Source organism: Lotus japonicus, chromosome 4 (assembly GCF_012489685.1).
Source record: "Lotus japonicus ecotype B-129 chromosome 4, LjGifu_v1.2".
Classification (NCBI taxonomy): Eukaryota; Viridiplantae; Streptophyta; class Magnoliopsida; order Fabales; family Fabaceae; genus Lotus; species Lotus japonicus.
In genome coordinates, this window is record NC_080044.1 from 60,645,245 (window position 1) to 60,669,641 (window position 24,397).

At 35.1% G+C, this 24,397-nt stretch overlaps 4 protein-coding genes across 5 annotated transcripts; 2 read left to right on the forward strand and 2 right to left on the reverse strand.

Moving 5' to 3' along the window:
- Nucleotides 1-2,430: 2,430 nt before the first annotated feature.
- On the forward strand, nt 2,431-5,917 carry LOC130713071 (uncharacterized). Its single transcript, XM_057562873.1, has 9 exons — nt 2,431-2,605; nt 2,879-3,060; nt 3,175-3,813; nt 3,889-3,966; nt 4,430-4,742; nt 4,828-5,021; nt 5,224-5,300; nt 5,383-5,569; nt 5,912-5,917. Exons 1-9 carry the CDS (start codon nt 2,431-2,433, stop codon nt 5,915-5,917), a joined length of 1,851 nt encoding a protein of 616 aa, XP_057418856.1.
- A 366-nt stretch (nt 5,918-6,283) lies between these two features.
- LOC130715511 (flavin-containing monooxygenase FMO GS-OX-like 8) lies at nt 6,284-9,364 on the reverse strand. The gene is made up of 7 exons (XM_057565619.1): nt 8,659-9,364; nt 8,013-8,083; nt 7,763-7,921; nt 7,579-7,661; nt 7,090-7,225; nt 6,737-6,919; nt 6,284-6,623 (listed from the first exon to the last, which is right to left on the reverse strand). Exons 1-7 carry the CDS (start codon nt 9,221-9,223, stop codon nt 6,426-6,428), a joined length of 1,395 nt encoding a protein of 464 aa, XP_057421602.1. The 5' UTR covers nt 9,224-9,364; the 3' UTR covers nt 6,284-6,425.
- Nucleotides 9,365-12,218: 2,854 nt separating this feature from the next.
- Nucleotides 12,219-17,205, reverse strand: LOC130711771 (uncharacterized). Of its 2 annotated transcripts, none has more exons than XM_057561508.1 (9): nt 16,839-17,205; nt 15,144-15,351; nt 14,820-15,052; nt 14,525-14,728; nt 14,286-14,378; nt 13,410-13,511; nt 12,882-13,298; nt 12,691-12,790; nt 12,219-12,564 (listed from the first exon to the last, which is right to left on the reverse strand). In XM_057561508.1, exons 2-8 carry the CDS (start codon nt 15,319-15,321, stop codon nt 12,710-12,712), a joined length of 1,308 nt encoding a protein of 435 aa, XP_057417491.1. In that variant the 5' UTR covers nt 15,322-15,351; nt 16,839-17,205; the 3' UTR covers nt 12,219-12,564; nt 12,691-12,709. The 2 variants fall into 2 exon arrangements, with proteins under 2 accessions (XP_057417491.1, XP_057417490.1); XM_057561507.1 differs by having other exon boundaries at nt 14,820-15,061; nt 16,839-17,203.
- Nucleotides 17,206-20,667: 3,462 nt separating this feature from the next.
- LOC130711466 (uncharacterized) lies at nt 20,668-24,108 on the forward strand. The gene is made up of 2 exons (XM_057561094.1): nt 20,668-20,866; nt 22,138-24,108. The coding sequence occupies exon 2, from the start codon at nt 22,170-22,172 to the stop codon at nt 23,910-23,912; it is 1,743 nt and encodes a 580-aa protein (XP_057417077.1). The 5' UTR covers nt 20,668-20,866; nt 22,138-22,169; the 3' UTR covers nt 23,913-24,108.
- Nucleotides 24,109-24,397: the final 289 nt, after the last annotated feature.

Below are 24,397 nucleotides of genomic sequence, written 5' to 3' on the forward strand. Positions count from 1 at the left end.
GGCTTAATCCAGTTTTTGGTCCCTACCCTATGTCATAAATATGGCTTTAGTCCCTCGCCTTATCAAAGGTGGGGATTGGTCTCCAGTTTTTTGCAAAATAGTTGGCTTTGGTCCTTCCGGCCGGTTGGGTCAACGCCGGAGCTCCGCAAGCTGATGTGGTCTTGCCACGTCAATTAATGAGGTCCAAGTGGTTTTTTTTTTCTTTTTCATTTAAAAAAATATAATTAAAACACCATTAACCCTCACTAATTACTCACTAATTAACTTCCTTCTTAATTTTTTTTATAGGCAAAAAAAAAAATCTATCTTCTTATTCATCTTCATTCTTCAACCCAGATATGTCTAGTTTAAAAAAAACCAGATTTTTCAAAAAAGAAACTCAGATTCTCCTAACTTCAACCCAATTACCCCATATCTCAACCCTATTCCCAGCCTCTTCTTCCTCCTCTTCTTCTACCAGAACTCAAAATCCATCAAAATTCCACAGTAAACAATTACCCATCTAATAATCTTTCAACACAATGATACAAGAATGAAGAATCTAAGCTCTAACCATGAAAAGAGATGAATTTACAAATTGTAAATGTTGCCCACAAAACCCATCAATGCTGCATTATTCCAGCAATCCACCCGCACAAATAATATGTTCCACAAGAATCCAAAAATCTTCCCTTGCTTTAACAACAGACAACAATGTTCCAGCCATCCCATTTCACGACTACCCAGCAAGGTGCCTAGAACCATCCTTCAACTAATAGCAACCAACAACAAAAAACACAGTGCAGAAATTGTAAACCAGTAATATTCACAGACCTTCCAAACAGAGCAAAGCCTGGGTAGACCACTCAAAAAGTGATGAGCTAAAACCACGCACCTCTAATCTCCCCTTTCTCTCCACCACCACCAACCGCCGAAAAAGGGAAGAAGAAGCAAACCCACGAAAAACCCTAGCTTCCCCTTCATCTTCTTCCTCCTCCTCCAAATCTGGCCTCCTTTTCTCCACCCACCGCAACTCATATCCACCACACCCATAATCCCGACCCACCATGACCATCGAAAATCCCACCCCCAAAACCCATAACCCCAAGCTGAGGTAGATCGGAACCCGGGGGAAGGTTGAACGAAGAGGGGGGAGGATGTTGATGATGGTGAAAGATGAAAGATGAAAGATGATGATGATGAGAGATGTGTGGATGAATCCAGAAGATGAAAAATGATTTTTTTTAATTAAATGAAGGATTTAATTAAGGGTTTTAATTATATTTTTTTAGAATTTAAATGAAAAAAAAGCCACATGGACTTCATTAATTGACGTAGCAATGTCCACATCAGCTGGCGGAGCTCCGGCTTTGACCCAACCGGCCGGAAGGACCAAAGCCAACTATTTTGCAAAAAACTGAGGACTAATCCCCACATTTGCTCCGGCGAGAGACTAAAACCATATTTATGACAAAGGGTAAGGACCAAAAACTGGATTAAGCCTAAATGTATAACTTTTTAAATGTTAGATTATTAATATAAGAATAAACATGAAAAAATTAAATTTTTATAAATATTATAAAGTGACTTATATTTTAATGGAAAAAGAATGCTTTTTACTGCGTTACTTTTATCTTTTTAGTTCTTACAACTTTCTTTCAATTTCAAAGTGCATGCAAATTAATTTTTTTGGTCTACGAAGTATACATGCAAATGATCACCACATGCCAATATCATTTCATATTGAAACGCCAAAGCCATGCCGGACATATATAAATATCGTATAAAATATTTTCTCTTTATGTATCGTTACATTTTCAAGTCAAAGAAAGTTTTTCTTTTCTGAAACGCAAGTCAAAGAAAGTTACAAAAGTAATGTGTTTTGTTAGCGCATGCTTTCTCTTTTCGCCCATGAAGTGTCTCATCTTTGAATTTTTCTTATTATAATACTCAATACTTTTTTGAATGGATAATTTGTTATCATCAAGTTAATTAATTTTTTTGAATGGATAACCTTGATTAATTTATTTGCATGCAAATGGCACATCAATGTTTTAGTTATGCAGTTTCGGTATTAAATTATTTAATGTTGTTATATTACACGATTAAATTGCTTGATTGATTACAAAACGAATAAACGATTAATCTTTATCAATATAGTACAATAAATTGCAACACTTAATACTTATTTATTGTATTTAAACTAGTCAACTTTTAATTATTTTTTTAAGAGTCTACCTTCTTTATTTTTTCCTATTTACCAAAAAAGAGTCTACCTTCTTTTTAAATAGTAATATTAAAAAATCTATTTAATTTAACTTGTTTTTTTTTTTTTTTGAAATACACCTTGAACTTTTTTATCATTTGTCAGAATATTAATAATTTACATTTCTTCAGGTGCTCATTTTGTCATATACTTTTTAATAAAATAAGCCTTCTTCTCTTGTCAAGATGGGAGTAGGGAGAAAAAAACAAACTTTTTATGGCGGTGCCATTCTGCCAGTATCTCCAAATCCAAAACTCAATTCTGGATGTGGCAGAAATTTGGGGAAGTATGAACTTGGTGGGGTCATATTTGGTTGCAAGAACAGCACAATGAAAGAATGTCGATCTAAACAACTCTTTGGTTAGTTTTATTTTTTTTTCCATTCAATTGCTTTCAAGGTAGCATTTGTAATACATTAATATCTATTACTATAAGTGCACAAAACAATGAATTTTATCATGGAAATTTTGACAATGCATGTCTTGCACTCCCACAACAATTCTTCATTTCAACTTTCATATGACATGACAACATTGATATTATTTTACTTTTACTCGATTTTTCTTAAAGTTTGGAATCATACATTTAATCATATCCTATTAGTAAGTCATGAGAATGTTTATTTCTTAACAGGTTTACCAGCTCGTCACTTTTCCTATGTTAGGAACATTACTCCTGGGTTGCCTTTGTTTTTATTCAACTATAGTGACAGAAAGCTTCATGGAATATTTGAAGCAACTAGCAAGGGGAAAATGTGTATAGACCCTTTTGCATGGACTAACGATTTTTCAGAGATGACACCATATCCTGCACAGGTACCAATTCCATTGTTGTTTATGTGCTAAAAATCTAATTCATTTAGTTAAAAATGGACATGATTCATGTAAAGGCCCTTACATTAGTACCTTTTGTTGTTGTTAATGTTTAAGGTGAAAATCCGTGTCCGGCTCCAGTGTCATCCGCTAGTTGAAGAAAAATTTGGACAAGTGATGGCGAACAATTATTACAGAAATGAACACTTCTGGTTTGAGCTTGATCATAGACAAACAAGCAAGTTGATGTTTTTGCTAACGTCTTTGGCGATTGCCCCTGGTACCCCTGTACCGCGATATAATATGAAGTGGAGAAATGTATCCCCTGGTACCCCTGTACCGCGACGTAATATGAAGTGTAGAAATGTGTCCCCATCTCTTCCATCACGAGATCTGAAGAAAGGTGAAGCATTTGAAGCTGATGAACCAGACATAAAGCATTTTACTCGAAGAACAAATTTTGGTTACATTGCTTCCATAGATGAAGGCATAGAATCATTGGAAACTCAATCAGTTGCGAGGGAAGTAAAAGAGGATGAAAAGAACCTTATATATATGAAACTAAAAGAACTAGCTCTTGAATGGGAAAACCAATACCACTCTTTGCATGATAATGTAAATGATACTATTGATGTGAATAGTATGTGCTCTTCAGAAAAGAGTTATCTAGAGATATCAGCAGGTTTAGAGGAGGAGGAGGAGGAGTGCTACAATCTTCCATTTGTGGATCAATGCCCCATAGCTCAAGTGGATGAGGTCAATGAAGGAAAATATACTCAATGGTATAAATTGATTTTTGTATTCTTGCTGCTAACTTTGATGCATTTGTAGGCGATCCAAGATGTTGAAGAATTGACGACTTTCAAGAAAATACAAACACATAAGAACTGTTACCTGGAGCAGAACCTGGTACTCTTTTCAATGTTAAAGCTAAATCTTATCAGAGCTTGCAACTGTTTCTTCCCCCCTTGCATGATTAGCTGTTTGAGTATATAGTTGGTATAAATAAAAATGTATTTGGTCTTCATACACATTGACTAAATAGGTATTATACTTCATAATTTACCTAACTTGTGGATTCTTGCCAAGTAATTGTACTCATATCACATGCTACAATTTGAAATCCCAAAATGTGTAAATCACATGCTCATTTGTTCTAGTACTCATTAATCCTGTTACCTGATTCTAACTTATCTTACTAGATTACCCTTTTCTTATTAATTCTGTCACATATATTTGAGTAATGTTGAACTCATAATGTTCATTTAGAAGCACAAACACCTTCAATACCTTTAATGTGATCATTTTTTGTTTATCATCTCACAATCCTTTCTTCATACCTTTACTAGCTTATGTTTATTTTTCATTTCAGATGAAGTCGGCAATGGAAATTCAGTATCTGAAAGATCGTTTTGCAATTATAGAAACTGCATTTAAGACACAAAAGAAAGTTATCCATCCGTCCGCTGAGTTGTATTTAGACCATAAAGAGTCCTTACTCTTGAAAGGAGCTTCTGAGGGAGAATCACAATTATCTGCTACAAATTTGTTTTCTCCTTCCCAGAATGTGATCAAATTTGTAAAGTCTATGAGCTCTGTTCACTCAAATGCTTTATTAGTACTACATTCAAATGGTGAGCTTTATGTGTTTGGTGGTGAGAATGGTTGTGTTTGGTATGCCACAGGTGTGTGACTTCATGCTGAATTTTCTATTTTTTTTTTATTTGGGATGAAACTTTTGTTCAATCTTTTCATCTTGTGTGTATGTAGCTAAATTATACAGCCCAGTTCTCAAAGAATGGACCTTGTGGACCTCCTTGAATCAGAAGAAAGAACCCTTGGCTCGAATTTCTTTAAACAATAATATCTTCTCAATTGGTGCTAATTATGGAGTTGATTGTCTTTCAAATGTTGACATGCTTGATTCTGGAAGGGGGATCTCTTTACCTTCAATTCTAGACAAGGTAAAGTATATTAATTTGAGGTTATTATTAGCTTCAATTCAATGAATTAGTCACTTTAGAATATGAAGTTATGGATCTGTCCTGCAAGAGTCTCTTCAATTCTCACATTTAAGAATAAGTTTATCGTACATTTTTTTTTGTTTTTTTGGAAATCATGCTAAACTTTAGTGAACTAATCACATGAGTAATCTTACAATTCCAGAGCTTTGATCTTGTTGCTGTGGAATCTCATGGTTCTCTTTACGCAACTGGTAGATATAATGGAATTAACTATCTGAAGTAAGAATCTATGGCTTAATTGTTTTTCACTCCATTCAAATATTCTACTTTCTGCACTTTAACTTCTCCATTTACTATGTAGGTTTGCTCTTGATGGCTTTGATGGATGCACCATTTTTTCTAGTATCAAAGTAGTTGATCCTAGTCATGGGGCCTGGACGATAGTGGAACCAATGAATCATCTTAGGGAATATTCTGCTGCTCCCGTCGCCAAGGAATCTATCTATGTGATTGAGGGAGACAAAGGTGTTGATGACATTGTAGACAAAGTAAGTACATCTATTCAGTTATTCAACAATTTTATCACTTATCAGTTATTCTCTGCTTTATACATGGATCAGAGAAGTTTTCTCAGATTGTACATAGAAAGAAACTAACTTGGTCGCGTATAAGCTTTTCATCATAGCCATTGCTTTTCTGTGAAGTCCATTAATTGATAAGAGATAATTTTATTTGGCTCTAAATTTTCTATTAGAAAGTGGTATCTTTAGCATTGACTATATCATTGTCATTGCATATGTATGCCTAAGAGCAATTAAAGAAGCATTGCACAGTAGTTAAGTTTGTCAATCAACATAACCTAATGTTGTTATATTGTTTGCACTTTGCAGTTTTAAAAACCATCTCAAATGACTAGTCCAACCGCCAGAAATTTCAAAACTCCATAAAATGAGACTTGGACTGCATGAAGAAGAAGAGTTATTTTCCAACTTATGCCCAACTACTATCATAGTGTTTTAATATTGTTTTAGTCTTTTAATTTCTTCTTTGTAACACTATATGCACTTCTCTGAGTTGTATTTTTCAAATATATGTGTTGTTTTAGCTTTGTTATCAGTATGTTTCTAGGAGTGGTTTTAAGGTTAAACTGAAGAACAAATTGAATGAGATTGTATCGTGTTCGGATTTATAATAAACTATTATGTATCATGTGCAATGTACGAGTACTTTTATATTATATATAAAAAATAAATTAAAAGAAGTTGCATTGAATGAATTTCTTATTCAAAATCAATCAAAATACAATGCACAAATTAAAAATAGAGTCACAAACATTCATCTCTTGAACACACAAATACAAATAAGTAAATACCAATCGATATGATTTTAATTTACAGAGGATTTTCAATTTTCAAATCCATGATCTCCAAGTTGAGTGAAGTAAGGAATTTTGAGGACCTCCTGAAGCATCTCATCATCATTCCATGAATCACGAAATGTCTCCAAGTTGGCAAACATGTTCACTGTGGATGATATGCAAATCTCTTTCCTCCATTTTTCTAATTTGGGGAATCCAGCATTGTCTCCATATTTGTCAAAATACTACAAATTAAAACAAGCTCAACTCTTATTAACTCATGTTACTTAATCACCTTGGCATGCAAGTTTAGTAATACTAAATCACTAATAATTAACCACCATATATATGCACTTACTTCAAAACCATCATTATCTGCAATGCTATGTGTGTAGCGCTTAGGAACATTGGCTACTTCTCTTGAATGATATAATTCCTTAATGGACTTCATCATTTCCTCGAATGATGGTAATATTTTCTTCCCAGATAGTAGTTGAGCTATCCATTTAGCTTGAGACTCAAAGAAATGGGGCCCCAGGACCTGCATGGTCCCACGATAACAAGTCATCTCACCTCATAATGCTAAAATTGTGTATATATGCCTATGTGAAAAAAATAATGAAATTAAAGTGTCCATAGTAGTCCTATTCGGCTCGAATGAGCCTTAGGTTTTGAAAAAAAAGTGGTCTACCTAAAATTGAAGTTTCATACCTTTGAAGGGATGCCCATAAAGGAAAGAGAAGGAGCAAGTGATGGGGGAAAAGTGTGCTCATACAGAGGACCAACTCTGTTATCTTCTATGACAACCATTCCTTTGGTATCAAGAAAGGGAAAAACATAAGAGTACCTATATATACATAGCAAACTTGAACCCATCAATATATTATTAGGATTCACAACTATATAGCAAGTATCTCATTATATCATGGTTTCAAACTGTAGTCCGCAACCGCACAACGTAACAGATTTTGGACTCAAACTCGTGTTTGTCCGCAATTCTGCGACGCAGTGATAACCGCAAGCGCAATTTAAAACATTGATTTATAATGCGAGGTTTCTTTTAATTTGAACTTTGAAATAAGATATATGGTGCAAAATAAGATCCTTCAAGGTACCTATAAGGTCATTTACCAATGACCTATGTTATCATAGGTGATTAGTCAATATTCCATCTTAATATTTTTATCATAATGTTGTTACCCAGTGCAGTATAAAATAGTGTCTGCTTGAATGCTTGAACCATCCGTGAAAATAACCCGTCCATCCTCTTGAAGATTGTCAATCTGCACAATATATGCACCACATCTTGTGAGCTGAGTCATTATAGAAGCTATTTTTTTTTCTTCTTGAAATTAGAACTTGAAAGATTAATAAGAAGTGAAACCTGAGGATGAAGGTGGAAGTTTTGATATTTATGTATGACTTTGGATAAACCCTCACTAATATAAGCAGAGTTGGAACTGAGGTGGACTTCCTTTGCTACTTTCACTAGGTCCATTGATATTTCTTGCCCACTAAAAGAATTTCCAACTACCACCACAATCTGTAGAGAAAAAACTTCTCATTCTCAATTAAATTTAATTAGGAGTGCTGACTTAAAGTGAAGAGGGAAAACATTTCAAAATGTCTTATACCTCCTTGCCAAATGGTTGTGGAGTCCTGTAAATATGACTATGCATTTGTTTTCTTTTCCAGGTATCCATTCCTTGGCATCAACCGCAAGAATAAAATCAGTTCATATTCATATTTGAGTTTGAAATATATGCATCGAAAGGCCTAAGTTACTATCACTTTGGCCGGTAGTGTGTAACTAACGCCCAGAATTTAAAATGACTGTTAAGTTACTAACTTTGGTTGTTGATAATAAGGTTGCAATTTCAGAATATTGATAGTCTTGACCGTAACTAAGTTGGTGAAAAAAACTACTTGCTAGTACCAAATTACAAACAGTCTAGTTTGTTGGTAACACATTTTTTTTTTAAAAAAAAAAACATGTTATCAACGGTCAGATTGTCGGTAATAGCGAGACTTTGCGACGACATAAAGCCATCAGCAAAATTCTATGAGATTTTACGTGAATATTAAAGTGCACAATTGGTGTTATGTTTGTCAACATTCAATGCATGCAATTGAACCAATTTTTAGTTCACAAATTATATTGTTTAATGTGTTACATGACTTAGTATATGTAATTAGAATCTTAATACAAGTTTGCTGTGTGAGAGACAAAGATACGATGCAGTGACTAAGTGTATATTTGGATTTTGGTCATATATATACCTTGAATGCAGGGCAATTTAGGATGAGAGTAATGGCCCGAGGCAACAACCACCGCGTCGAACACTTCTTCCACCACCCCATCACTCTCCTTCTCTTTGCTTCTAACAACCCACTTCAAATCATCATTACCACTAAAAGCACCATTATAATTCAAGGGTCCAACATATTCCACCCTTGTATTGAACCTTATCACCTCTCTCAACCCAAACCATTCACAAAAGTCATTGAGGTAGAAAAGGAGCTCTCTATGGCCAGGGAACCTCCTCATATCTCTACCTTTCTTGACCAAAAATGGGAAATCAGTGAACCCCATGATCTCTCTTGGTGACATGAGCCTCAAAGATTCATAAATGCTGCTATGCACTTTGAGAACAGGGTTTTTTCCCAAAGGGTCTTCACATTGTACATTTGGGTTATAGAGCCATTGTCCACCAATGTCATGATTCTGCTCAAACACAACCACCTTGTGTCCTTCTCTTTTCAGCTCCCTCGTTGCCACTAGCCCTGATGGTCCAGCTCCAATCACACAAACATTTTTGGAATTTTGATTTGTCTTGGAAACCATGGTGTATATGATATATTGTGAGAAAAAAGTAGTTTGAGAGATTGCAAATTACAATTGGGTTAATGTGATGTGTTGAAGGTGATGATGGATTCATTGGAGGGTATTTGTAGTTGAGTATTTTTCATAAAAGTTCAATGATTGGGTGGTGAGATTCACGTGTAATTGTAAATCATTGGAGGGTATTTGTAGTTGAGTATTTTTCATAAAAGGTGACTAAACCTAACACTTGATAATTTACCCCGACTAATTGGGATAAGTTGTGCAAGTATAGGCAGAGATATCGGGGGTGACACTATCATGACGAAGATGACGAAAAATCGGTTAAGATGGTATGAACGTGAATAAAAAAAGACCTTTGGAAGCACCCGTGTGAATAGTTGATAACATGATATTTAGTCAAGTGAAAAGAGGTAGAGGGAGACTAAAACGAATTTGAGAAGATATTGTCAAAAATGATCTCAGTATAATAATATTCTTCATAATCTGATTTTTAAGCAACATTAATCTCTACACCACAAAATACATTATGAAAAATATGGTATAGTATTCTACATTTGAGTAAAATTTTAGTTAGTGGACAATCCGCCTCAAAAAAATCTTATGACGCTCATATTAATTAAGAGTAGATCTCTGCTGATCTCTCAAATATGTCACTGACACCCAATTCAATAGTTTAGAGATGTTTTCTCTTCATTTTACCATTTTCTTTTAAAAAAATAACCATGACATTTCAAAAACCATGCACACTACATCTTTAAGACTGTCTTCCTACTCACCCCAACACCAAACACATTATTAAAAGTTTATTAGAGGGAAACTTATAGATGTGTTTCTGATAATAACACAACACCTATCATACATAAATCCGAAAAAGGAAACCTTTTTCATATATAGTATACAAGAATACATTATTATAAAAACAATGATGCAAACATCTCTCTCACATTTGTAGCACGTAATAGAACTTTGTTTTTTATATTTTACTCACACTTGAAAAATTTTCAACAATTTCCCTTTCAAGCGTGTGAATCACCAACCATGCTCCCTCTTTATTGGGTATTTTGTTTACTATCTTAGTCATTATAACCAGCACTAATATCAATTGTTCTGGTGTGAAGATGCATACCTTACAGTTATGACATATGAGAGCATGGGCATATCTTTTTTATAACCACATTGGATAAGTGAATCATATGTTATTGGAGGACACTGTACCTTTCATTCAAAATCTTAAGCAATGTGTGTATGAGTCTACATTTTTTATTCAATATGAGAAGCTTCTTTATGTTTTTTTTTTCCTTACTCACATTTGAAAAATTCCCAACATAGTTGAAGATATGTTGGGTCATTAAACTTTAGTCGAAAGTTCAATTATTGAACACGGTGCATATGAAGTATGATTTGTTGGAAGAAACCTATCTACTTAATATGATCTTTAAGTCTGTAAAGAATTAGTCTCACCAATCTAAGATACCTTATTAAATAAAAAAATTCATGACATTTCGCAAGTCACACTTCATCCTTAAGAATGTCTTCCTAGTTCCTACTCACCACAACACCAACCACATTAATAAAATCATTTTGGAGGGAAACTTATAAATGTGTTTCTGATAATTATAACACGTGACATGCATGAATCCGAAAAAGAAAACTTTTTTTCTATATAGTATAAATGTATTATTGACATTGTTATAAAAATAATGATGCATACATTTCTGTCACATTTATAGGTTGGTATTTTGTCTCTCTTTAGCCTTTTCCCACAAAGATGTTATAAGATTTAACATATCTATTAGGTATAGTGGCGCCCCTATGTCGTCTTTAGCAAATAATTTAACGTGGCTTATTGTTAGCTATGATCCCGCATAGATTTTGTAGCATGTAATACAACACCTTTTTTATTTATTGGATCAGTTTTTTATTAGAAATATGTCATTTTTTAATTTCTAGAGACTGTCACTGTATATAGTAATTGGAAGAAGAAAAAAAATTTGATACATCGGAAAATATGAGTTAACTTCTGCAAATGTTACTTTTACATATGGACTTTCAAAAAAAACATGGATTTGGGCGAGATTTAAGGGACAAATTGCATCTTGACGAAAATGAAGATGAGAGACTAATTCAAGATGTTTTCATTAAATGTAGATTTTAACAGCGATTTGGCAGAGCGGTAAATATCATTGGATGTCCAGGAAATTTTTTCAGGTTTTCGCAGTAATTTCTTAAGGCCCTTTATTATTGCCACTGAAACACATTCGTATCTGTTCCCTCCTGGCTTGGCAGGTACTTACAATTGCCACTGAAAGCATGCATTGGCAATGTCTATACATCAGTATTGCAGAGAAACTTCCTTTAATTCTGAAAATAAAATCTTTTATGACTGATTAACATTTGGTTATAGAAGCCTTTGACAAATATCAAATATTATACAAATAAACCATCATAGTTCCATCGAAACAACATATTTCACCAAATCCATACTAAAATATCAAATGTATCTAACTATTACAAGCAGTGTTTTAAGACTCGGCTCGGACCGGCCGGTCCGACCGGTCCGACCGGGACTCGGTGACCTGACCGGTCCGAGCCACACTTCAGACCGGTTAAGCAAGTCACTCGGCTGGAACCGCTTTAAACCGGCCGGTTTAATGATCAAACCGGTGACTCGGCCGGTTTTTTGATTGAACCGGCGAGTCACCTTTTTTTCTTTTTTTTGGTCAATGCCAGTCAGCCCAGTCCCCCTTTCCATGTTTTTTTAATTTTTTTTTAAGTTTGTTGACGTTGGTCCATTCAAATTGTTTTTTTGGAAGCCCGTTTATCTAATTATTAAACATATTGGGCCATTCAAATTGTTTTTTTTTAATCCAGTTATAAACATTTTGTATGTAGTAGGAAAAAAACTTGATATTATGTTCAAAATGCTGCCAGGAGGGTTCGAACACAAGCCATGGAGGAAATATGGAGGAAACCTAACCACTGCACTATTACTATGTTATTGATTGGAGACGGATTTTATTAATTATATATTAAATATATATTGCATTGGACACTTTTCATGATTTTTAAATATACACCGAGTCAAGCAATCAAACCAATGACCCACTGGTCCGACCAGTGACTCAGTACCCCGACCGAGTCGATGACCGAGCCGAGTTTTAAAACACTGATTACAAGTTCCCGAGTTTCAAAACATAAAGCGTACTAATAATATCCAAATCTAATATGTACTTATCCTTTTTTATCTAACAACTTGATCTTGGCAATTCATGAACAAAATCTACAACGCTCAATCCCAGTGAAATCTTCCACAATTTGACTTCTCAAAATCAAAGTGTGCCCTGAAATGATAACATAAAAAGAGTATATTATATACATGTGCATAATGTAAGTTAGGAAACACATGTTCATGTGCAATATCACGAGGCAATGTCAATAAAAGCAATATATTAATACAAATGCAATACCATGAGGATCTTCAATATTTCAAACAACACTGCGCAATCGGGATGACTTGCGTGGTGCTTGGGGTGCTTGTTCATGGCCATTGTTAGGATCAGGTGGGACCTAATAACATAATATTCAAGACATGATATATTGAACTTATATTATATCGTCAAAGTTTAACAAATACTTTTATAAGCTTTTGAAGCCTTACTTGTTCAAATGAGCCTCCTCCGCCAAGGTTATGAAGCATCAATGACCCTGTAGGAATAAATTTACACATCACTTGTCTCATGTAAGATAATTCTGAGAACAACCTTTCTTGATTTTGTTTCATCATGGTCATCTCTTCATCTTGCTTTTCCTTTAGCTCCTTCATTTGCTTAATTTCTTCATCATGCTTTTCCTTCAACTCTTTCATCTCTTGCTCTATATTGTCCATAGAGATATTCCTTGACAAAGATTTACTACCCCATAATTGAGAAGGAGTTGGACCAAGTCCTAAACCACGAATATAACCACTTCTTTCAGGTCCAAACACTTGGGTATACACATCCCCTTCCCAGGCAACACTACCATCAGATTGTTCATTAATGGTCCCTTCGTTGTTCAACTTTTCTTGTATCACATCCTAAGAGAGTCATCAATTGGAAATTTATAACCCATAAATAATATTGAGCATATATAATCAAATAACCACACACATAACTTATAAATGATATAATTGAAAGAGAAATCTTACCACTGTTTTTGCAGACTCCTCATCTAGTGGTCTACCATCTTTGCGTTTCTTATGAGTTAACATGAAAACTTCTGCTAGTGTAGGCTCTATCCCATCTTTGGCCTAAATAAGAATTGATGTTAAAACATTTCATAAGAATTGATGTTAAACAATTTCTTAAGACAAATATTATATATATCCATTAATTGGGTTTTTTTCTATTCTTAGATTGTCCATGGAGAATTTGTCCTCATGTGGTTGGCCTCTTAAGCTAAATTACCAGGTTTTCTTTTTCTTTCTTTTTTCACAACAATCTTTTAATTTGTTTATCCTCCAAGTATGTGTGTGTGGGTGGGTGAGTAATGACAAATTCAGCTGCATAAACTCACTGTCAATGAGAGAACTCAGAAAAATATTTGGAAACAGCTCATATCAGTCATAAGATGGAAGGTTTCTTTAATACACGTTTTTAAAAACATGTAAACAATTAACAAGTAGGATTCAGGGACTGGTTTAATAAGAACATAAGAAAATCAGTTAATAAGAAAAGGATCTATCTCAAACATTCATAAGAAAATCAGTTATTGATACTATATGAACATAAATATAATAAATGTGTTAAAGGGTCTTGATTTTCTTATGAATGGTTGATAATTGAGATCATTTCTTTCCAAGGAGACAAATTCCCAAAGTTCCTTTGTGGTAAACAGGTAGTACTCTGAATAAGAGTACTCAGAAAATTGCTTTTTCCAACATATATCCCTTCCATGAATTAACATCAGCATCTACCTTTCTGTCACTGAACATAAGCTAATTTCAATGAGGATTTATGTTAGGTGAACTGCCTAACTAACAGCGTACACCTTAACAAAACTGTCAACTAAATTTGCATAATACCTTTTCATCCATTAGCGTTCCAATACTTTTGGATCCCCCAGTATGAGGCATGATTTGCTTTGTTCTATTGCTTTTATTTGCCTGGCTACGCTTCTGTTGTTGTAAAATAAAAAGATCATCACATAATTTATTTAGACAAATAAAAGAGAAACAATGTGTGAATTCCAAAAAATATATAAAACAAGATAAAGTTGAACAGTTTATGTTTTTTAAGGGAATTTGTTTATTAAAATAGTTACCTTTGCTTTATCAGAAAGCCAATAAGAGACCAAATCAGTCCATTGGTCGCTAGGTATATGATTGGGTCTATTTTTCAGTAAGTTATATCTGGTCTTATACATTGTCATATACATATTCTTTAAATCACATTTGTAATCCTTCCATTTCTTCCCCAGTGATTTCTTGACAAACTCCTCACCGTGTTTTGGGATGGAGAACTTTTTCTACAATACAAATAACTACAAGGTTAGACCATGCATGATAAAAACAAAGCAAAATTAAATTACATTAAGATTAAGAAAAGATATTTCATACCCTCACAAGCTCCACCAATTTATTCTTTTCATTTTTATCAAATGCTCTCCAATCTTTTATGTTTAAAGGTGTTAATTGTGGATTTCTAGCTATAATTCCTAGAAAGCTAGCAAGCTTTCGACCTTCCTTTCCTATAGCTTGATTACGAGTATTGAATCGCACATCAATTGTCTTCCCTTCAGGCATATTCCATATATCTTTCAATAAGGTAGGCCCACGAACTTTTCTTGTTTCTGAAGAACCTAATATGAAAGCATTTGAATGTCAGGATTCAATTCAAGCAAATATAATATACAAAAACAATATTCAATAAAATAATAGCACCTGGTTCATCATTTAGTTCATCATTAGTTCTAGCTGAATTGCTCAATTCATTAGATTCAGCACTATGTGCTTCAGATTGAGAGTTGTTCTCTTCTTGTATTAATTGAAGTATATAAGGCAGCACATCTTCATCCTGATGTTGTTCATTAAAAAACCTGCGGTTACTTGTCCTAGCCATAATGGTATACAGATGTAGTTTAGTTTGATCCTGTAAATAACAATGCTTCAATAAGAAACTAGTTTGAGAACAAATCATTCAAAATAACCAGTTTTAAATCAAAATTTAAGATACACTTTTGAAATTATCTAGCCAAAAACTGCAGCAAACTTATGATACCTGGGAGTATAGATAAGCAAATTGTGTACATGGCATGTATCCTCAATATAGAAGGTAAGAAGCACAGTCTTGTGTGGTGGACCACTCAAAACTATAAATTGCTTGGCATAGAGCATATTGGAGGCATGTAGCTACTACTTATGAAAAACCAGGTGCATGTATCAGTAGTAAACATTGTAGTATAAGGTTTGTGCGGGCCTAACTTGATTACACCAATCAGAGCCCATAGCTATCCGACAGTGCTAAATTTATTGTATTCTCTGAAAATTAATTGCTTTCTCACCTATATAATGCTTCGCAGCTACTATGTAACGTATAAAAACAATAAGACTACAATAAGGGGAATTTTGTACGCAAATATAATATAAGAGACCTTTCAGAAACAAATTAAGAAGATAAACTGACATAGTCACAAGGGATAACACGAGCAAACAAACTTTCACCCAGAAGTGAAAGTGTGAAACTATGGTAAAACTCCTTTTCACCATTCATAAATTCATACGAAAAGTCATTCACAACCCAAAATTCAGAGCTAATAATCCAGAAGAGGAGAAGAAAGAAGTTCCCGTAGCATTACATCATCACAAATTCAATGTACTTTAATTCCTTACATCAAATGTGACCGTTTTATGTTTCAAGGATCCGCTTGTCTCGCTTCTTCACCTGCTTAGTGATCAACAATCTTTTTAAGATTTTCTAGCCAACACTTCAAGCACTCCACAAACAGAAGCCTCTCTCACACCTAGCTCTCTCTCTCTAGTCTCTCTCTCTCTTAGACTGCTGGCTTGGCTACTTATTATGGCATTTCCATTCTGATCTTATTACTTTGACAAGGCCCTTTCAGTTAAGCAAAGGCACAAGTTTACCAATTATGGGTAAGGAATGGTATTGAGGATGCGGAAGGTCCTCCAAGAGAGGTGTAGGAACTGAAACAGAAATCCCTTCTGGTTGCATGTCTTTCAGCCTCAGGCCTTCGATTTTCATCCCTTTCACGTTTCCATAAACCAGCAACAAGAAGGGATTTCTGTTGATTAGTGGCCAAATATACAAGTTGAAAACATAAAATCCATACACACCGTAAACCGATTCACTCAACCAAACAATGCAGCAAGCAAACTCATCATAAAAGTGCATTGCATGACATAGCAATCATAAATTAGAAACATCACAAGTCATGTCCAATTCAAGAGTCAAAAACATCAGAGTGGTTAAGATTGCAAACAATTTAGTACTGCCATTCTCAATTCTTTAAACTAAACTAATTTATTAGCATAACATTAAATTACAGGGGACAGCATCAAACCCTAATCCCCAAAATGGGTTCAGATAACAAATTGAACGAAACTCCTCCATCATACCTCGGTGATGGTTGCGGTCACAAGGGGGGAAGAGGTGGTGCTCCTGCTTCGTTTAGCGTTGTAATTTGGCCTCCCCCTTCAATGAAAAACACCGATCAGTACAAACATCAGAGATCAGAGGGAAACGAGAACAGTGAGGGGAAATTGAGATGAGAGCTTAGATCTGGTAAAGAGCGAGGAATGAGCTCGATACAGAAAAGCTCTCGAGGGTTTCAATGGGGGAAAGTTGAGAAGAAGAGATGCATCGCGCGAAGTGGATTTTTTTAGTGGCAATTATCACTATCACTATGATATTGACACTATACATCAAATTAATTGTCTTAAATTTTTTAAATGGCTTTCTCTTTCTAATATAATTCATTTTCGTATCTCAGCCGAACATCCTCCACCCAAATACGAAGGACAAAAGTATTAGTATTATGAGTTAAGTAGTCTGAACATCCTCCACCCAAACACGAAGATGGAAGTCCACATAGACAGACATGACATTTATTTTTAGGCTTAATTACACTTTTGGTCCTTCAACTTTTCTCTTCCTGCGAAAATCGTTCCCAAACAATGAAATTAGCAAAAACCATCCTCAACATTTACACTCTGTTGCAAAACCGGTCTGCCGTCCAAAACCATCCAAGACTTAACGGATTCTAGGTTAAAAAATGAATTAAAAATAAAAAAATGAAACCCAACAACCTTCATTCATTATTCATCTTCTTCAAACATCTTCCTCTTCATTTTCATCCCTTACCATCCTCAATTATTCTATTTCGATTCAAAATTCTACTAGAGAAAAAACTAAAAGCAGTAATAAACGAACCTCAGATCTAGCAGCAACTTCCATTTGGTGCTTCAAAAGAGCGTAGGTTTTGGTCAGGGAGAGAAAGGAGCTTCGAGTGTCTCCCTCTGTAGCCCAAGCGACGATGACATTGTTTCTCCTCTGCACCTTCACCTCCGGACCCATTCTCATTCCCAACCCCAGCTCCCCATTAAACCACCCCAACCAGCAAACCCAATACCCACAAACGGTTACCTTCTTCCTCACCCACCCACCACCACCACCAAACCCACACCGAACAAGAGATTCAAACTTTGGGTTCCATCGCTGCAAAGAGGAGCGAAAGCAGAAGCGATGACAAGTGGCAGAGATGGAGAAAGAGGCGAACGAAGATACCCATAGCTTGCAGACGGAGTTGAGGTTGCTGATTCGGTCAATGGTTCGACGATGGTGGCGGATGACGGTGAATGAGGCAGATTCAAGCCACCACCTTTCTTCTTCAGATCTGGTCTCTTTTAATTATGGGTCTCTCTCATTTCAGATCTTCCTCCCTCCATGACTCCTTCCTCTCAAAAACTCATAAAAATCCCCCTTTCTTCACCCCCAGAACCCAGAAAACCCACCAATTTTGGAACACCAACACACTTACATTTTCAAGTTCTGGGTTTTATGGTTGTTTATGGTTTGAGTACTTGATTGGAAGGGGGGTCAATTGATCTTCTCCTTCAATTGCTTGGACCGCGATGGTGAATTTTGGTTTCGATTGAAGAAGCAGAGAGAAAATGCAGGTTGATGTGGAAAGGGATAACAAACAAGAAATGATAAAACCCACCTTTTCAGGGATTTGTTTTGCCTGGATTTGGTTTCATTTTAATCTGAACAATTTAGTTTGGATTAAAAGATCAGGTTGTGATCATTTGAAACTTGAATGCTCTCATGAATTGATGTAATACTCTGGGTATTTCTGGATTTCAATTAAAATACTATTATTTTCTCAATTTTATTTTTTCTTTATTTTTTAATTTATTTTTAACGGAATATTTTGTTAGTTTTTAGACGGAATTTAACGGAAAACAAATTTTGCAACCGGGTGTAAACTTCAAGGTCATTTTTTGCTAATTTTGAAGTTTGGGGACGATTTTTGCAAGAAGACTAAAATTGGGAGGCCAAAAGTGCAATTAAGCCTTATTTTTACTTTTATTGGGTAAGAAGGTATACATATGCTCACATGTAGGATATAATACATGGTAAATGTAAACATGGGGCACTATCATTTTGGAAGAAACATATTGCTTCATATTGCTTCATGTTCACATTTTTTTACTTACCATCAGTCTCATTATGTTGCAACTCCTAAAATGACAATTTGAGTCTTGTCATCATCGGTTATTTGCCTAAATGAGGGAATCAAGTGAGCCTTTGGCCGTATGAACAACCACAAGATGAGTTTGATCTTTAGTACACCAGTTCTTTAAGTTGTTCTAATGGACTCTTCAAGAATAAATTCGAGCTTTAGAGGCATTCGTTCGTTTAGGACCGAACTTTTTAAGTGGCTTTATTAATTTTTTGTCCTATGTGTTTTGTCCATTTAAAATTACTACAATTTTTTTCGTCTTAACATTTAACTTTTTCATCCAAGTTAGACGAAAGTCCACGCAGACATGATATGTGACTTTTGTTTTGTTTTTACTTCGATTGGGTAAGAAGGTTTACATAAGATCACATGTAGGTTATATTACATGGTAAATGTAAACATGGACCCACCACTATCATTTTGGAAGAAACCTATTGATTCATGTTTACATTTTTTACTTACCATCAATCTCACTATGTTGCAACTCCTGAAACGACAATTCAAGTTTTGTCATTATCGGTCATTTGCCCATATAAGAGAATAAAGTGAGTCTTGGGCTGCATGAACAACCACACGACGAGTTCGGGCTTTAGTGCACCAATTCTTTAAGTCGTTCCAATGGACTGCTTTAAGAACACATTTGAGCTTTAGAGGTTTTCTTTTCGCTACAATCCATCTTTGAAACCCTAAATTTAATCGCAATTTGCTTCCCTGATTGGATCTCGCTCAACAAAATCTTCTTAAATTCGTACCAGGAAACATACCGCTTGGAACATAGTCTCGAGCTTAAGATGCATGTTCTATCTTTCAATCCCTCTTTAAAATCCTAAATTTTGAATGCATTATGACTTCCTTATTTGAAACTCATTCCACAAAATACATTTGCAACACTGAAACAACAATCTCACGAGCTTCAAAGACTTCCACTCTTCGAAACCCTCGTCAACAACTTCTTCATCAAATTGCAAACCTTTTCCCCTCTTTCAAATCCTAAATTTCACTCACTCTCACATATGGTAAAATAATCGAGTATCATCAGCTTCACTGCTTAAGGGACTAACCAACAATTAAGCTAATTGTAAATAAACCCTTAGTGAATTAAATATACCTATGAATGAAATAATCAATTTACACAAGTCAATTTAGTACTTGACCATGTCATTAAGGCAACAGCCAAAAAAATCTTGGGCGCTCTAAAGAATTGGCCAAAAAAGAATACCTTGTAAGTTGTAACGTATTGTTTGTGAATCATCATTTACTTTTGATATTAATCGTTATTAAAAGATTCATTTAATGGCTTTCGTAAATAACTTAACACTGATATATATGGGGTTGTATGTTTTGAGGTATTTATATTTTTGCATTGAAAGGAACTAACAGGAAAAATGCCAAACAGGTATCTATAGAACAAAGGTAGTCTGGTACTAACTACATCCAGCACACTTGATAGATTGTAAATAGTTGAACTCCTTAAACATGTAGTCCAGTATTCAATCTCTAGGTGGTGTGTATAGAGGTGAATTTGTTGAAAAATATCTACTCTTTTAAAGTAATCTCAAAACTGCGAGATGATTAATCTCATGGTTGTAGTTTCTTGCAACCAAAAAGGAACAAATAAAGGTAGTTTGGCAAAGGCAGGGAAAAAAGGGGTTAAGATAAAGATGCTGACGTGCTTTTCTGAATGTGAGTATGTAATGATATTGCATGGTTAGGGGGGGATGGTTGACAGGGTGTTATTTCTCAAGGTGGGACTCTGGAAGGTTACTTTCTCGCAACAAACGCGCTTCATCAACACCTTACACCACCCTTTTTCACTTTGCATCCATCCATTCCTGACTTGCAGTCTCCCTTGTTGGGGTTCTTCTTGCATGATCTCTTTTTAAGAATTACCACCCTAACAAGGTATTATGTTGATTATTACAATTTATGAATATGGTCTTGTTGGATCATGCTTGTTTTATTCATTTCTGTTCATTTTTTCCTTCTTCTCCTCTTCATTGATGTTATGATGCATGCCATGAACATGATTAATGACATAGGCCATCTCATTTAACGATGTGTGATCATGATCTTGAATGTCATAGGATCGTTTCATCAATGGGATGCTATTCTCTTATGTGATCAGATCATGATTATTATTGGTCTCTGGAGAGACAAGTTTGTTTCATTTTTGTTTGCCTTTTTCTCTTCTCTATCCTTGTTCTGTTCTGCTGTTTTATTTTTTGGTCTGAAATCTGAATCAATTCGTGATGTTAGGATCTGCTGTTTATAGCACCACAAGATCTTCATTTTCATTAATCAAATCTAAGTTGGTGTTGTCATTTGTTTGCATTAATCAGATGAATGATTCTGGGGCCTAGTTTAGAATTTCATTCAAACATTAGTTGCCCCTTGAAGTTGTGCAAACAGGATTTAGATACAACCTATCAAAAGCTTTAGATAATATTAAAATAATCTTAAACACAACTTTTGATATCTTTCTTAAGTTTTTGATTGATTTTGTCTATAGATACTAGTGCTAATGAGTTGTTCATCGAAAAAAAAAATTATGTCATCAACAGTGAAATTTGCTTCCTTTTATGGAGTAAAATTTATTATTGAACTGCAAGACAAATGTTAAATTGTCTGCAAAAGATGAATAAAAGGAGTAATTGATGTAAAAGATTTCATTTCATGATAATGTGATAGAACAAAATCTTGAAGTTAATTATTTATTCCCTTCAAGCAAGGCTTTTATCCTACTGTTTTCATTATTATGTTCCTAGTTTTCAGATTTGACAATTGTTATGCTCAGTGAAAGGATCCAATTCCTGCAGTTGGAGACTAAACATAAAATTTGCTGCACATTCAAGCTTTTAAATCTCCTCTTTGAAATGTTTTCATGTCACTAATCAAAGTGTTACCATCGATGTGTCAAGACAATCTAGCTTAGGCACCATTCCTCTAAAGTAGATCCCAGAAAATAAATAAGCAGGTTTGGATCAACTTGTTTTTTCCCAGAATCAATTCTGGTGCTCAGAGGCTTCTCCTCGGAATTGATTTTGGTTTTATATTCAATGTAGAAGGATTCCCAAACATGCATTAAATTAAATTGTACATATCTCATGTTGCTTTAGTTAGCATCTTTCCTCCCCCTTGCTCTACATCTCTGAAAGAGTTCTTATCTGTTGCAGGGGCCTGAAATCATTGTGTCATCCTTTATCAGATGAGGACAGAGGAAAGTACTATTAACCAGGAGAAGTCTGAGAAAACTGATCCTGAAGAAGTTGTTGAAAAAGCAAATCCTGAAGAGACATTAACTATCACAAAAGTCCCACCTAAGATCCTTTCACGTTATCTTAGTGCTCGAAAGAGTTCCTGCCATGATTTTTGCAAGTATGGTATCAAACATGCTGATGAAGAAAAACCATGGAGAAGGGTCAACACAAGGGGAAGAAAAACCAATGTTCAAACCAATGTTTTGGAAGAAAATGTAATATCTTTGGCAGGGACAAAGAAATCAGGAAGAAGTTCAAAGCCTTCTCTGACTTCAAAAGGTGAAGATCCCAGCTCTCCTATTGACATCAAGGAAGTGACAAATGAAAAAACAGTTACTTCAGAGAAAAATTCACCATCTTTTGAAGAAACAGATGTTTCAATTGAACATCACAACAGTGACCTAAGGCAAGAAGGTTCTGAGCCATCTCTTCCAGTGCAAGAATGTTCCAAAAGTCAAACCAAAAGGGGAATTGTCAAGAACAAAACTGCTTTTGCCTTTGGTTCAAGCAGCCCAAAGAGAACTGAAAGTAGAAGCAAACAGACAAAAACTGAAGGCAAGGGAAAATCAACACCACCAAGCGTTAACTTGTCTCCAAAACATAATGTCAAGAAGAAACCTTCAAGCTCACCAAGTGCTAAAACTGTCAAAAACTTGAGGGGAGTGTCTTCTCTGAAAACTCATGAGAATGTTGAAGAAATCAAACATGAAATATCCAGCAATGACAATTTACCAGACAAAATTTTGCATGTCATTGAACCTACCTCTGAAAATTTATCTGAACAACCTCCTAAGTCTCCCGGTGCAACTAAGTTGCCTTCACCCTCTCATCCATCATCAGGGGAGAAAATCTTGAAGAGGAGGACCACTAAGAAAATTGCCAGTTCTGGAATGTCTTCAACTTCAAGGAAGAACCTTAGACATGTGACATTCTCTCAAATATCTTCAGGGAACAAAGGCAAAACAAACATGGTACGTACTTCTTCAAAATCATCATCAGTTTCATCATCTGCTTCCTCATCCATATCTTCAATTTCAAAACAAAATGGTGCTGCCAAGTCTAAGTCCAACAAAGCAGGACAAAGTCATCAAGGTGAAAATGTGAAGGTGGGGTACAAAATCAGGCCAAAAATGAGCACAAAAGTTGTTGTAGGAAACAAAGTTGTTCCACCCCGGAAATTATCTTTCAGGAGAGGAAAAGTGATTGAAATTCAGCCTCAGAACAACAACATTCCAAGGAGGCTCAAATTCAAGCCAGCACGGTTGCTTGGTGCTGATGACATCAAAAGAGAAATAAATGGTGCAAGAATGAGAAGGGCCATTACCAATAAAAAAGCTGAAGATGGTGGTGAGGTAAATGCAGCTAATAATGCAAATACTGAATCTGAGAAAGCTGTGTCTAGGCACCAAACTGTGGAAGGAGGTAAGAAGAGAAGCCTTGTGAGAGATAGAAGCAAGAATATGTATGGTTCCAAATCAGCTTCTGAGAAAGTGATTTTGAGGCATCAAAATGTGGAAGGGAAGAAACAGAACTCACGTTTGTATAACAATGTGATTGAAGAGACAGCAATCAAGCTTGCTGGGCTAAGAAAGAGCAAGGTTAAGGCTCTGGTTGGTGCATTTGAAACCGTGATATCTCTTGATTCTCCTCGAGCAGAGACCAATGCTGCTGAAGCGAGCACAGCTTGTTGAGTTTTACCTCTGGTGTGTTGTGTTGTTATGTATTCAACTCCTAACATATGACTGTGTTGTGTTGTATAGAATGATAATTATGTATTTGACAAAGTGGTCATGAGCTTTCTACCCTTTGTGAAACTGCAACTGTTTGTGGCTTGGATTTGTAAAGCTAAGATTGTTAATATTGTTTTATGTGTTTTACTTAACCTTTTCCCTAGGTGTCATTAAGATTTGGTGAATGAAAATATTTCACTTGAATTTGTTACGCTTAATACCTTAATTACATGTTTTGTGAAGTTTGCTATATAGCATCTCTGAACTACTTCTTGTGCCAATTGTGTCATGAAGTACATGAAGAGAAAACAAACGGAAACAAAAACAAGAGAAAACCAGGCAACCCACTGGAAGACTTAACTTTTTCTTCATAGTTTCAAACAATATTTCACCAAAAACACCTCCTGTATTTACTGGAAAGATTTGTGAAATTCAGGCTATGAATT